Source organism: Vicugna pacos, chromosome 3, assembly GCF_048564905.1.
Source record: "Vicugna pacos chromosome 3, VicPac4, whole genome shotgun sequence".
NCBI lineage: Eukaryota > Metazoa > Chordata > Mammalia > Artiodactyla > Camelidae > Vicugna > Vicugna pacos.
The window spans coordinates 77,233,465-77,248,348 of record NC_132989.1 but is presented as its reverse complement, the minus strand read 5'-3'; the positions used below and the strand labels follow the sequence as shown (position 1 = coordinate 77,248,348).

The following is a 14,884-nucleotide window of genomic DNA, read 5'->3' as shown; positions in this document are numbered from 1 at the left end:
GTACCTGGATCTCCTAAACAATTTGAATAGCAGTTAAAAATCACTCCACAAAGAAAATTTTAGGTCTAGATGGCTTCACTTATTCTCTTAAACATTTATGAAAAAAAATAAAATTTTAAATAAATAAACAAGTAAAAAAATAAATAAATAAATACATTTATGGAAGAAGTAATACCAATTCTACTAAAGTTTTTTCAGAAAATTGAAAAGCAGACAATATTCTCTAATTTATTCTGTGAGGTCAATATTACCCATCTAATATCAAAAATCGATTGCATTTTTATATACTAGTAATGCATAATTTATAAATGAATTTAAAAAACCAATACAATTTACAATAACATCAAAAAAGGACAAATGTGAAAATACTGAAAACCACAAAACATTGCTGAGATAAATTAAAGACCTAAATAAGTGGAGAGATACACCTTGGTTGTAGGTAGGAAGAATTCTAACAGTTAAGATGTCAACTAACTCGTTCTAGCCCAAATCCAAAAGGTAGGGATGACACAAACTCATGAACACCAGGAGGCAGAGCTCACTGGGAGCCATCTTAGAAGACTGTCTACCACAGGCACTAATATTAGTAAAGTATTTCCACATTAATTTTTGTTGAACATTCTTATAATTCCTCCAAAAGGAATCTGGAGCCAGATTATCTGGTTTAAGTCCTCAGTCTTCTAATTAATGTGTGATCATTTAACTTCCCTATGTCTCAGTTTCCTCCTCTATAAAATGGAGATAATAACAGAACCAATTTCATGCAGTTAATGTGAGGTTTAAATGAGTAAATATCTGGTTTTGGCACATAATAAACAACATAAATACATCCATAAAACCAACATAAATATTTAACTTACTATTCCTTAAAGTTAAGTGTTGATTACAACATACCCTTCTTGGATTTAACTATTTAATAATGCCCATCACAAATAAAGTACAGTTTTAGTCCAGGTGTGTACAAAGATTATTTACTAAATTACATGTTATTTAGTCAACATTAGGCACTGAGGGAAAAGTATCTTCTTATTCCTATTTTTAATTAAAATTTAACAAGTAAACATAGGCAATGCCTGGGATTACTATAATCCTGTTTTGCCTGGTCCTAGTTTGCGCCTTTTGTCTAGGTTTAACTGTCAATGGTACCCTCTTTCACTCTTAAAGTGACCCAGATTGCACAAGAAGTTAAGGTCACTCAAGTGTGTCACAATCCTAGATTGGAATGGAAATTGAATCTAGATAAACATATTTGAGTAAGGAACCAACAAACAATGGATGAAGTGGAAAAAAAAATTGAAAAAGGAAGGAGAAAGGTATAGGCAGTGGAGATAAGAAAGAATGGTAGAGTCAGAGTGGTAAGAGAATAATAAATGTTACAAAATGTCCAAATACCAAAATCAATTCACCCAAAATCTGAATTCAAAGTTCCTCTGCTGCCTGTGAACCGAGCATATTCTTAAAAGCTTACTAATACTTCATAAAAAAAATTTAACTGGCATTTTCTTAAGGATTAAGAAAATCTGTAAATGAATACCACATAAAGTACCATAATTAATTTTACTTTCCTGTGTTTTAAAATATGATCATGAAGTCAACATACAATTCTGATATATTCTTCAAAATATTTTTTAAAAACTTGTTTAAATCTACATACTACAGGCCAAGTTTTAGCAAGAAACCATTTTTATAGCTATTTTTAATCTCCCACCTGAAAACACTGTTTGACTTTGGAAATTCTAATCCCTTTAAAATCCAGCAGCATCAAAGCAAATAGTCATGATCCCTTAAGAGGATAAATATGCTCATTTTAATTAAAGACTAAATTATGTGACTTTGTGTGCATTTTTGCATCTGTATTTTGAGTTGTATTTATAGGCCCTGTATATTTCATTAATGAAAAACTGAAAAGAAAGTATAATTACTGAACAATAGCCTATTAACAGAGACACTCTTAAAAGATCTATTCCTTGAATTTTCAAGAATTTAGGCTAGTAAGAGGGAAGAAGTCCTGGTACGTGCCACAACATGGATGAACCTTGAAAGCACTATGCAAAGCAAAAGAATCCAGTAACAAAAGACTGCATGTTGTATGACTGCATTCATATGAAAAGTCCATACATAATAAGCAAAGCTATAGAGACAAAAGCAGATTAGCCTTACCCGTAAGGCTGGGGCTGGGGTGGGGAGGATGAAAGGAATGGGGGATGATTTCTTTTGGGAATGATGGAAATGTTCTAAAATTATATGTGGCTGCACAACCCTTTGAATATACTAAAAACCATTTAATTCTACAGCTTAAATGGGTATATTGTATGGTCTATGAATTATATCTCAATAAAGCTGTTACCAAAAGGAAGAACTCAGGTTATAATTCTTATTCAAAACATGTATGTTAAATAATAATATCTTACAGATGGAAAATATGATTCCAATGTTTGATAGGATGGAAAGCCAGGAAGGAAATGCACACATTCGTCTATTCATGTTAATTGCTCAACACTGATGCATGTACACTCTGTGACTGAATTCCTACTTATTTTCAGACATAAAAGGATTTCTTGAATGTTTTTGCAACAAAATAAATTTAGAAATTGGCTTAGACTTTAAATTTGTGGTGGATGTTTCCTGACTTCATGTGAAAATATAAATAATTTCAACATAATCTGAAAAATTTTAGACTTATGTCCCTAAGTAACTATTAACTAATACAATTCATTAATTTCTCAGTATAAAGTTTAACGAGGGTAATCTAAAACTTTTGTAGCAAGTGTAACATTTTAAGTATATACATACAGTCCTATTTTATCTTCTTAAATTCTGTTTCTAAAGTATCAAGTACAAAATATTAATCATTTTTTGACTTAATTATATAGTGTCATATTCCATTATTTTAAAGAGTTAATAGATGTCAAGTCAAGCTGATTTAGATGAGTACTAATATTTGTCAGATAACTGTAACAGAGCTAGCCTATAGAAGCAATCAATGTAAGTTACAACTACTGATATTTTAACTAAAAACAAATCATAAAAATGAAAGATCAGTTTCAATATACCACCATTAATGTTGACTTATTTCATATCGCCATATTTCCACAAATTTATACATTATAGCACTAACTCAGGTATTCAGAACTAAAATGTCAGATAGTTAGTATACTACAAGAAGTAACCATTGTTTCTAAAGTATATCACTTTAGAAAGTGACATGAAACTGCTCTTTGGTATGGCATAATGTTAAGATTTGATAAAGGTAGGGGAGTGACATCAGCAACCTGGTGAAGTAGGAGATACCAACCTTCATTACCCAACAGAAAACAACAATTTAGATAGCAATCCACAAAGGAAAATAGCTCTGGGAGGGCTCAAGAGTCCAATTGGGAACCTAGAGCAACATAGAGCAGCAAAAAATGGAGAATAACTGCACAGAAAGGATCACTGCGGAGACTGGCTTAGAGATGTCTGGAGACAACCAGGAACAAAGAGGAAGGGTGGGAACAAGCCTCAACAGTCCTCACAACTGCCACGGACTCCCCACAGCTTTCACAGTGGAGGATACTGTAGTGCTGGTTGGCACAGGGCCCAGCAGCCTGCTCCAGAGAAGACGGGCAGCATCCACCACCAAAGTAACCAAAAGCTATTGCTGCCACACACCCTGGGGAAGGAGATGCTGCTGTGCCCACTCCAAGAAGAAGTGGCTATTGTGCTGCTTTAGAAATGGAACTGCCAGCATTCCCAAACCCTGAACACGTCCCAGACTCCAGAGCCACAGCTGTTACACTTGTTCCCAAACTCCAGCCTCTGGATGTAGGGCCACTCTGTGACACCCATTCTCCAGACCCTAGATCTATGGCTACTCCACACATGCCTACATTTCAAGAACCAGGGCCACTATCACTTCAAGCTAGCCAGCACCAAGACCCAACTGCTACTGTTGCCCTCTAGGTGCCCATGAATCAGACTTCATCCTCATGGCCACTTCACCTATACCTGCAACTCATACATTATTGCTGCTGTGGGACAGCCAGCACACCAACACCAAAGCTGCTGCTGTCACTCTGCAAGCACTAGCACTTCAACCACCAGCTCTCTGACTAAGAAAAAAAGAGAGGAAGACTCAAATAAATGACTAGTGAAAGAGGAGACATTAAAACTGAATCATGTAAATGCAAAGGATCATAAAAGACTACATGAACAATTACATGCCAATAAATTGAATAATCTAGAAGAAATGGATAAATCACTAAAAATATACAACCTATCAACTGAATCATGAAGAAATAGAAAATATCAATAGACCTGTAATGAGTAAGGAGATTGAATCAGTAATTTTAAATCTCCCAACAAAGAAAAGCCCAGAACCAAATGGCTTCGCTGGTGACATCTACAAAACATTTAAAGATGATTAATACCAATCCTTCTTAAACTTTTCCCAAATACTGAAGAGAAATGAACAATTCCAAACTCATTTTAAGAGGTCAGAATTACTCTGATACCAAGGCCAAATAAGGATACTACAAGAAACAAAAGTATAGGCCAATATCCATGGTGAACATAGATGCAAAAATCTTCAACAAAAACTAACAAACTGAATGCAACAGAGTTTTGAAAGGATCATACGCCATGAAGTGGGATTCATCACTAGGATGCAAGGATTGTTTGACATTCATGAATCAAAAAATATGATATACCACATGAAGAGAATTAAGAATAAAAATCATAGGATCAGCTCAACAGCTGCAGGAAAAGTACCTGACAAAACTCAACAGACTTTCATGATAAAAATTCCCTCAAAATTAAAAATAGAATGTATCTCAACAAAACAAAGGCAATATATGACAGCCCACAGCTAACATTATATATATATTCAATGCTGAAAATCTAACAGCTTTTCTTCTAAGATCAGGAACAAGATAAGGATGCCCACTCTTTGCACTTCTATTCAACATAGTACTGGAAGTCCTACACAGAGTCATTAGGCGAGAAAAAAAAAATTAAATTTATCCAAATTAGAAAGGAAGAAGTAAAACTGTCTGTTTGCAGATGACATAATCTTATACACAAAAAAACTAAAGACTCTACCAAAAAACTGTTAGAACTAATGAACAAATTTACTAACATTGTAATATACAAAATAAACATGCAAAAATCAGTCACATCTCTATATACTAACAATAAACTATCTAAAAAAGAATTCAGAAATTAATCCCATTAACAACAGCATCAAAAATAATAAAATACTTAGGAATAAATTTAACCAAGGAGGTAAAAGGTCTATACTGGGAACTATAAAACATTAATGAAAGGAATGGAAGACAAAACACCTAAATGGAAAAGTATCACTTGTTTTTGGATTGGAAGAATTAATGTTAAAATATCCATACCACCCAAAGTGATATACAGATTCAACATAATTCCTACTAAAATTCCAATGGTATTTTTCACAAAAATAGAAAAAAGTCTTAAAATTCATTTGGAATCACAAAATATCTTGAAAAAACAAAGCAATTTTAAGAAGAACAAAGCTCGGGTCATCACAAATCTTGATATCAAACTATATTACAAAGTTAAAGTAATCAAAATAGCACAGTACTGGCATAAAAATAGACACAGAGAAACCAATGGAACAGAATCAAGGACCCAGAAATAAACCCATGCATATATGCCCAACTAATCTTTGATAAGGACATCAAGAACATACAATGGGGAAAGCAGAGTCTCTGGAATAGTGTTGGGAAAATTGGATATCCATATACAAAAAAATGAAATTAGACCCCTATCTTAAACCACTCACAAAAATAAACTCAAAATGAATTTTAAAACTTATATGTAAGACCTGAAACTGTAAACTCCTAGAACAAAGCATAGGAAAAGCCCCTTGACATTGGCCTTAGAAATGATTTTTTTTTTTTAATATGACAGCAGAACACATAGGCAACAAAATAAAAACAAGTGGGACATCAAACTGAAAAGCTCTGCACAGTACAGGAAACAATCAACAAAATGAAAAGGCAATCTAAGGAATGGGAGAAAATATCTGTAAACCATACATTTGATAAAAGATTAATACCTAAAATATATAAAGAACTTAGTGGGGAGGATATAGCTCAGTGGTACAATGCATGCCTAGCATGCACAAGGTCCTGGGTTCAATCCCCAGAGCTGCCATTTAAAAAAACAAAAATTTAAAAAATAAATAAACAAATAAACCTGACTACCTCCTCCCACCAAAAAAAAAAAACTCTACAATCCAAGAATAAAAAAACAAATAATCCAATTTAAAAATGGGCAAAGGACTCAAATAGACATTTTTCCAAAGCAGATACATAAATGGCCAACAGGTACATGAAAAGGTGCTCAACATTACCAATCATCAGGGAAATGCAAATCAAAACCACAATGAGATATCACCTCAGATCTATTAGGATAGCTATTATCAAAAAGATAAGAGAAGACAAATTTGTTGAGGACATGGAGAAAAGGAAACCCTTGTACATTGCTGGTAGGAATGTAAATTGGTACAGCCATTATGGAAAAAAAGTATAGAGGTTCCTCAAAAATTTAAAATAGAAATATCATATGGCCCAGCAATCCTACTTCTCAGTATATATCCAAAGGAAGTAAAATTATCTATACCCTTAAATGCACTGCAGCATTATTCACAACTGGCAAGATATGGAAACAATTCAGGTGTCCATCAATGAATGAAGAGATAAAGAAAAGGCAAAATATGCACACACACACACGCGCGTGCACACACACACACAGAGGAATATTATTCAGTCATAAAAAAGAAGGAAATTTTGTCATCTGTGGCAACATGTATGAACCTGGAGGGCATTTAGCTATGTGAAATAAGCCAGATAGAGAAAGACATCTCAGTTATACATGGTATTTTAAAAAAAAAAGCAAAAAAAGTTGAACTCATAGAAACCAAGGGTAGAATGGTAGTTACCGAGGGCTGGAGAGTAGGTTAAATGGGGAGATATTAGTCAAAGGGCACAAACTTAGTTACAAAACGAATAAATTCTGAGGATCTAATATACAGCATGGTGACTAATCATAATGCTATGTGTATACTTGAAATTTGTCAAGAGAATAGATCTGAAGCATTCTCACCAAAAAAAGAAAAGAAAAAAAAAAAAAAACAAGATAACTATGAGATGATGGATGTGTTACTTAGCTTGATTAGATCAATCAGCTCACAATGTATATGCACATTAAATCATCACATTGTACACTTTAAACACACAATTTTGTCAGTTATACCTCAGTTTTTTCAAAAAAAGGTTAGTTAAAGCTAGCTGATTTATAACAGATGTTCACTATATATTATATATTAAAATAAACATAAATATATATAAAAATTAAAATATATACGTATATTAATTGTTTTTGTATGCTCTTTGGTGTTAATCCAATAGTTTTGATACCAAACAACAAAATTTTAATTTTTTTACAGAGAACTATATTCAATATCTTGTAATACCTTATATAGAAACTAATCTGAAAATACATATATACATAACTGTACTTTGCTGTACACTCAAAATCAACACAATGTTGTAAATCAAGCATACTTCAATGAAAATTTTTTTAAAAAGTAAAGTAGAGAAGGGAAGTGGGACATGTCCACCTATCCCTGTAGGTCTGGACTAGAACCAGGGAGTCTGCACTTTAAGATAGCCTTCTGGGTGAACCTGATGCAGGCTGTCCCTGAACCACACGTTTAAAACATTTTCTTGTAGGTCTAAATGAAAAAAGAAAAAGAGGCATAGAAAGGAGCCTTATTACACAGTGCTTCTCCAAGAAACTTTGGACTGTTTAGTTCAGGAACAAGAATGAGAAGAAAGCTATGAGGCAACATTCTATTCCTTAGTGAAACACAGAGAAGAAAAATCATAATTAAAAATTACTGGAAATGTTGGACTAATAGGTAATAGAAAACCCAGCAGGGGTAAAAAGAAGTTCCTCTGAAGGAAAAGGTAACACACACACAAACACACACACACACACACACACACACACACACACACACATGATCCCAGACTGAGAAGAAGTATTAGGATCCAGAAGTCCTGGGCTCCAGAGCAGTAATCCACAGCAGACAAAGGAGTATACTTCAGAATCACCATGGGACAGACAATAAGGAGGGAGGTTACGGCATCTACAATAAGGGGCACTGCTATGACTGCAAAATGTTCCCAGAGTGTGTTGGAACAGACAAAAGTCTGAGAACCAACCACTATTTAAGAGTCACCCCTCAGGTCTTGTTCACCATCCCCAAAGTCAGGCCAAAAAACTGGGAGAAGTAACAATTTCTCCTGCAGTAAGAGATATAATTATGATAGCTAAGATTGGAATTGGGATTGAATTTTCCTTTAACAAATTATTAGGCCTTGTGGGGAGGGTATAGCTCAATGGTAGAGAACATGCTTAGCATGCATGAGGTCCTGGGTTCAATCCCCAGTACCTCCCTTTAAAAAAAAAGAAAAGAAAAAGAAATTACTAGGCCTTGTTTGTGGTATATTACAAAATTACACTAAGAGTTAAATAGATATACAAATAGATATACTTGCATTGCTTTCATGGTGAAATACAGTCCAAGTTCAAAGCAAAAACTTAACAACAAACTTATGAGGGCCCTATCTGTTAGTGCAATCTGTTGATACAGTGCATGTTCACTAGAACACCACAGCGAAGACCTACCCTGCCTGAGGTCACAGCTTTGAGCTGAACAACTGATGACAATAAGCTAAAATACCAGAGAGAATACCCAGGAAAGGAATCAGGTGCCAAAGCCTCAAGGAACCACTGGCAAAAGTGAAAAGAGAACAGAAAACTCCCAGCCCTTCCCTAGCCAGTGCCACTGCCACTGCCATCCTTGTCAACAAAAAAGGAATCAAATGAACTGAAGTGACAGAAAGAGGCTATGCATACCTGTATTATGTCCCAGTTCATTTCCACCTCTTCCTTAATATTGTTGGCATTTCCTGAAAACCTGACAGGCTGCCCCTGAGGACACATTTCTGTCTTCATTTTCTTCGAAGGGGGACTTAATTTTCTTTATTTTCTTTCTGTCTATAGTCATGGTGATCTGATAGTTTTGTAGGGTACAGTTTGTTTAAAATTAAATCAGTAATATAAAACAAAATATCATTTGCTAAGAGAAGGTAATATTTTGAGTTTTTATGCTTTTTTTCAAAAGTAACTATTATTACCTAAGTAACTACAGTTCCAAATGGTTTTCTGCTTAAAACATTTAAATCCCTAGGACAAAATTTGGCCTAGTAGAGATAAACATATCCATCAGTTTTTCTCCGAAATTCTCAATAAACACATTATACATTCTCCCTGGTGAGCTGACATTTCCAGCAAATATAAATCATTATCTTACCTCTAAAAGGTGGAGTCACAACTCTGAACATGTTAATAAGTGAGTTATATGAAATAATTTTCAACATTGATATAAAATCATTTATGGAATTCTCATAATTACTTTTACTAAAAGTAGCAGTATGATTTAAACATATGTTCAATTTCACAAATCAAAAATATGTAAAGGAGAGCCGAGCCCTGGTAAAACCTCAACCAAAAAAAAAAAACACCTAATTATTAGAAATAATACTCAGATAGTCATCTCATTTAGTTAAGTCCTCTTTGGCCCTAATAATTCAAAGATAACTGTAGACTTTTAAATAAGTTAAGAGTTACTTTGAGACTTTAATAACAATTCAAAAAGGCATTCTATGCTGTCCCAAAGAGGCATGTTTCTAACCACCATTACATAATCAATCTAAAATGATCTGAGGTAAGAACTCTCTGTAGTACTGTCCTTTAAATCCTGAGATCATTTCTAGTGTTATCTGACCACTAGGAGATAAGTTTAAAAAGAAAATTTTATGTTCAAATCTCAGACATCAAAAAGGCACTCAAAATAGTTTACAGAGGCAAAGAAGAGCTCTGCAGAGGATCAAAAAAATATCTGGGCCAAGTCAGAGAAACAAGTCAGTCAGCTGAATACAAAGAAAAGATAGCTAACTGCCCAGATGTATTTCACTAATCGAATATTTACAAATGTGTAGTCTTAGTACAACTCCTGTCATTTGATGCAAAAGTTAAAAATCCAGTGAAGATACAATAACAAAAATGGGAAGCATCAGGGGCCCACTGGGGATTACTTTTTTAGGGAGAGGTAGGGTTTTATAAATATAAACACAGAAGCCAATGTAAATATCTGTGACCATTCTGTTAACCATATATAAGAGATATTTTCCTTTAGTAATTTCATTGACACTAGTCATATCATACATATTTTAACAAAAAAGTTTCTATATTTGCAAATTCTAGTATATTTTTAACTCCTCAAATATATTTGGAAATCATTCCAGACCACAAGACTCTGAGGAATTGTAGAATTTGTCAAACTGATGTGTCAACACACTTGAATATAGAAACTTACAATGTTAGTTTTATTCAGCAAGCATATCATAAAATTTTCTGGCTTATGATGCCAGGTAGATGCAGTCAATTAAAACAAGTATAATTGTGAAAAAAAAAATAGTCAACTCAGAAACTTTAACTCAATGTTTCCCTGAATGTTTAACAGGAACATTCTAAGTTAACAGGAACAGTCTTCAAAAAGCTAAATTTACATGATCTTACTGGATCTCAAGATTCTGATTCCATATACTTTATACTCCCCCTCGATAGAGTCTAGTGTGGAGCCACTGGGCTCAACAGAGATGAAACATATGTTAAATACTGCCTTGCAAATTAAAAGAAATACCTGAGATAACAAAGGCCATTTCACTTAGCCAAGATAGAATAATGTTCCATTTTGCTTACTGTTAATTTATAATTATTAATTTTGTTCTCATTTTTAAATACTGGTAAGAAGTCAAAAGACAAAGATTTTTAAATGATTTAGGCATGCTTTTAATCAACCATAATCAGAGTATTAAAAAAACTAAGACAGACAGCATAGTAAAATCAAAGACAGGATCACCAGGGCTTGAGCCCTGTTCTTTCACTTAAATATTTTGAATTGATTTCCTCATTTTCTATATGGGAAAAATAATAACACTATCTATTTCACAGAATTGTTGGCGAGTAAAGGAAAACAATAAATCTGAATACAATTTTGTAAAACTGGAAAGAAATATAAATATTCATCAGGTAATCATCAAGTAATAATTTTGCCTGAGAGACAAGATGTTTAACATAAATCCGCTTTTTTATACTTACATTTCTTAAGTAAAATATTTTTAATTAAATAAACTTTCAACTAAGTAAATTCTGTAACTACAGATGTTCTCACTTTTAACAATTTGGAGATGAGAATAATATAGTTTATAACTAAGAGTGATGACTCATTTTTATTTTTAAAATTTATTTTTCTCAGACTTTAAATCTTGCTTTTAGTATGTATTTTGTTCAATTAATAAAACATATATGTGCTTCCAATTAAAACTTATGAATAGATCTTAGTAGAAGAAAAGATACTTATTAAATTTCTAGGTCAACTCTAAATCTTTTCTATTATTTTCTTCACTTGATGCAAATACAGTAATAGTGTAAGGTATTCTTTCTTAAAGGTGAATAATAAATTACTATTTTGCTTTCTCTATACTCATTACCTGAATGAGGCTTTAGCTAGAACCAAATATAGTTACAATATCAAACACAACAATCAAAGGTAAAATACTTGCAACAAACCATACCTAGTAATAAGAACCGCATTATCGTGGTGGGCAATCCCATTTTCTGGAATGGTGTTTCCATCACTGTGGTGGGAGAGAATGGATTTCTGCCATTTACAGAAGCTATCGAGGGACTTGTCTGCATGGTGGTTTATCTCCAAGTTTGGCTGCAATACAACATGCATACCAGAAATGTTCCAAACAAATTACTAAGGTCAGTTGTTAAAACTTTTGAAGGCTAAAGTGGGACTATAATTAGAAGTAGTGGTTTCTAGGAATAATCTCTTGCCAATTTTTATCTCTGTAATATCTGACCTAGAGTTAATTTAGTGTATTATTGAACAGATATTCCTCCCAGTTCCAGCTTTAATGGTAACATGAATATATATGATTATCAGCACACAAAACCAACCAAAACCACTGTTATAAGGTCTGTCATGCAAATGCTCTTCTTTATATCGAAACGGGTAGCTGATATACATATATAGCTTTAACATGACATAAGGTATACTCTTGTAAACTATTTAAAATTTGCTTAAAATATTAAATGCTTAGAGCTGAAAGTCATATTCAACTAGAACTTTGTTAAGAGAAGCAATAATAAAGTATATTATTTGTAATATATAATTCTATAGCCTCTCTGTTAAGAGTTTTAGATTTATAAACTAAATTCACTCTTACCTGATCTTCTGTGAGAACAATTAAGCGGGCCACTATAATATTCACAACGTTTCCTAGGCTGGAATCACGGTAAAGTTTGGCAACCTGACCTCCAGAAAATAAGAAAAGACACAAAGTCAGACAAAAATCATAGGGTGATTGATATTTTTTTAGAGTGGTAAAACAATTTTTCATCAATTTAACCACTGTGTATACTAAAAGGTATTTTATCCCATATCACTTAGAATTCTACCTCCAAGATGCTTCAGTAAAAGGTTTGCTATACAAGTCTATCTTAAGAAATATTTTCTCATAAAGATGAACTACAACATAGTAATTAAGAGGGTGAGCTGATATTTCAAGTCAAAGGAAACCTCTTAAATAAGATCTACCATAATCCATTAGAAAGTCATAATATCTGAAAATGAACAATAAGGTCACTTTTAAATTCATGTTCTATGGAACTGAAACACTAATAGTCAAAAACCACAATAAACTATTAAGTTAAAAAGTTACATAGAGGGATCAAACTTACAATATTCATCACACTCAGGATGTAATGTTCAATGTCTTTGCGGCCATGGTAGCCCACCATCATTTTGTCTGCCACTACTAATGTCTCCACAAACCGCTCAATGCTTACTGATCTCTTCTGTCTCTGGCGGATATGTGTGCCATTAATCGGTAGCGAAGAAGGAAAAGCAGAAGTGTCATTCAACCACCAAGGTTTGCCACTTCTTATGAGATCTACAATAAAAACAGTTAACTCATTCAGATAGTTTCACTAATTAAACTTCTTTATAGAGCTTTCATGTAGACATACTTCTCATAAATTCTTTAATGTACTAAGATTTTTCAAAGTGAGGGAAGGAGATGAGGAAATGCAGTAATAAAAAAATTAAATTCAAATTTCTCAAAATAATCATATTATCTTAAAAAGTTAAACATTAATAACTTCCAACTGCTCATGAAAACAAAACAAAATAAATCTAATAAATTATCTTTAAAAAAGAATCTTCAAATAATCGTTTCATATTATTCTAGTGAGTGATTATGTCACAATACTTTTAAATTTAGAATTGGTATTTTAAAAAATCATTTAAAGTTGTTTAAAAAGCAACTAGAGCATTAACTTTCTAAACAGCCTAAGACAGTTCTGATGAAGTATATTAATGTTGCAAAAATCTATTCTTAAAATGCTTTTGCACATTTATTGCAAAGTATGATGCTTTTATTAAACTATCTTAATTAGGGCAATTCTACTGCTCTAGAAATCTCAATTCTAAAAGGCTGTGAATTATCTTTTTCACTTAGTTTTGCAATCTACAACTATTCACGCTGACAAAGTACCCAAAGTATTCCCTTTCCAAAACTTAGAGGTAAATGGCATTAGCATGAGGATTGAAAGACAACGATTCAAGCATGACTAAGTTTGTTTGTTTGTTTGTTTATTGGCATATGAAAATTTGTTTACTGTCATGCTTTCACCATCAAAACTTATGATCTTGATCTTTCCTTCATGCCTTTATATAAAGCCAAAAGAGAGTCACTGGCTACTTTGACTACCTTAAAGCAGACTCCAAGAATGAGCATGACTAAGTTTAAATCACATTTTAGGGTGGATTGTAGATCTATCCTTTGATTTCTAGACATTTGGTCTTTTACGACAGAGGAAACATTTTAGTACTGTGGTATTTGTAAACATTTGCCTCATTGATATTCATCTTCATTTAATAAACTTGAGCAGGTACAGGTCCTCTGTATACCCCACTTTCATATTCTTATAATGAACAGGAAATCCTTCTAACCTCTTCTTACTGAAAAACTTAGTGAGGGAAAAATTAGACTAATTTATAGAATTTATTTGACAGAAAGTGGCACTATTCTGTTTTCCTATAGCCTCTCCCTTTTAAAAATTACTTTGACAGAAGTTACAAATTTTAAGAAATAAGACAGAAATGACCATAAGAAGCATCAAACACTTTTGAAACACAGATAAATTAAATGAGTGTCTTTTTTCCTAATGGTCAAGAGAGGCAGAAACATACTGCTTCTTATTTTAACAGCATATCCCGAAGACAGCCAGTATTCCCCTATGTCCACTGTGGCAGACAGACTCTCAAGGTGACTCCCATAACCTCCTGCCTCCTGATCTCCTCCTCTTGAGTATGAGCAGGCCCTGTGACTTGCTTCTAACAACAGAAGACAGCAAAGATGATGAATGTACATGATCACATGTATATGACTACATAACTATGTTACATACTATCGTAGCATCTCTCTTACTAGAGTTTTTCCCTTGCTGATGTAGAGGAAGCAACCAACCAAGCTGGTGAACCGTAATTGGCTAGGAACTACAGGTGGCCTCTGGAAGACAATCAGTCCAAAACTAAAGCATTCAGTCCTATCACAACAAAGAACTGAATGATGCCAACTACTATGGGGATGAGGAAGTGGATTCTTCCCCAATAAAGACTGGATAAGAACCCAGTCCTGGCTGAGGCTAAATCAATAACCCATCCAGG

The 14,884-nt window shown here is 33.4% G+C and overlaps 1 protein-coding gene across 1 annotated transcript in view; it reads right to left on the bottom strand.

The window, feature by feature from the left end:
- The window catches only part of ADAMTS6 (ADAM metallopeptidase with thrombospondin type 1 motif 6), a 254,223-nt gene that overhangs the window by 223,360 nt on the left and 15,979 nt on the right, over positions 1–14,884 (bottom strand). The window contains exons 4-6 of the mRNA XM_015245058.3: positions 12,895–13,106; positions 12,381–12,464; positions 11,721–11,866 (exon numbers count right to left, since the gene is read on the bottom strand). Of these exons, the coding sequence (XP_015100544.1) occupies positions 11,721–11,866; positions 12,381–12,464; positions 12,895–13,106 (442 nt within the window). The remainder of the gene's footprint in view (positions 1–11,720; positions 11,867–12,380; positions 12,465–12,894; positions 13,107–14,884) is intronic.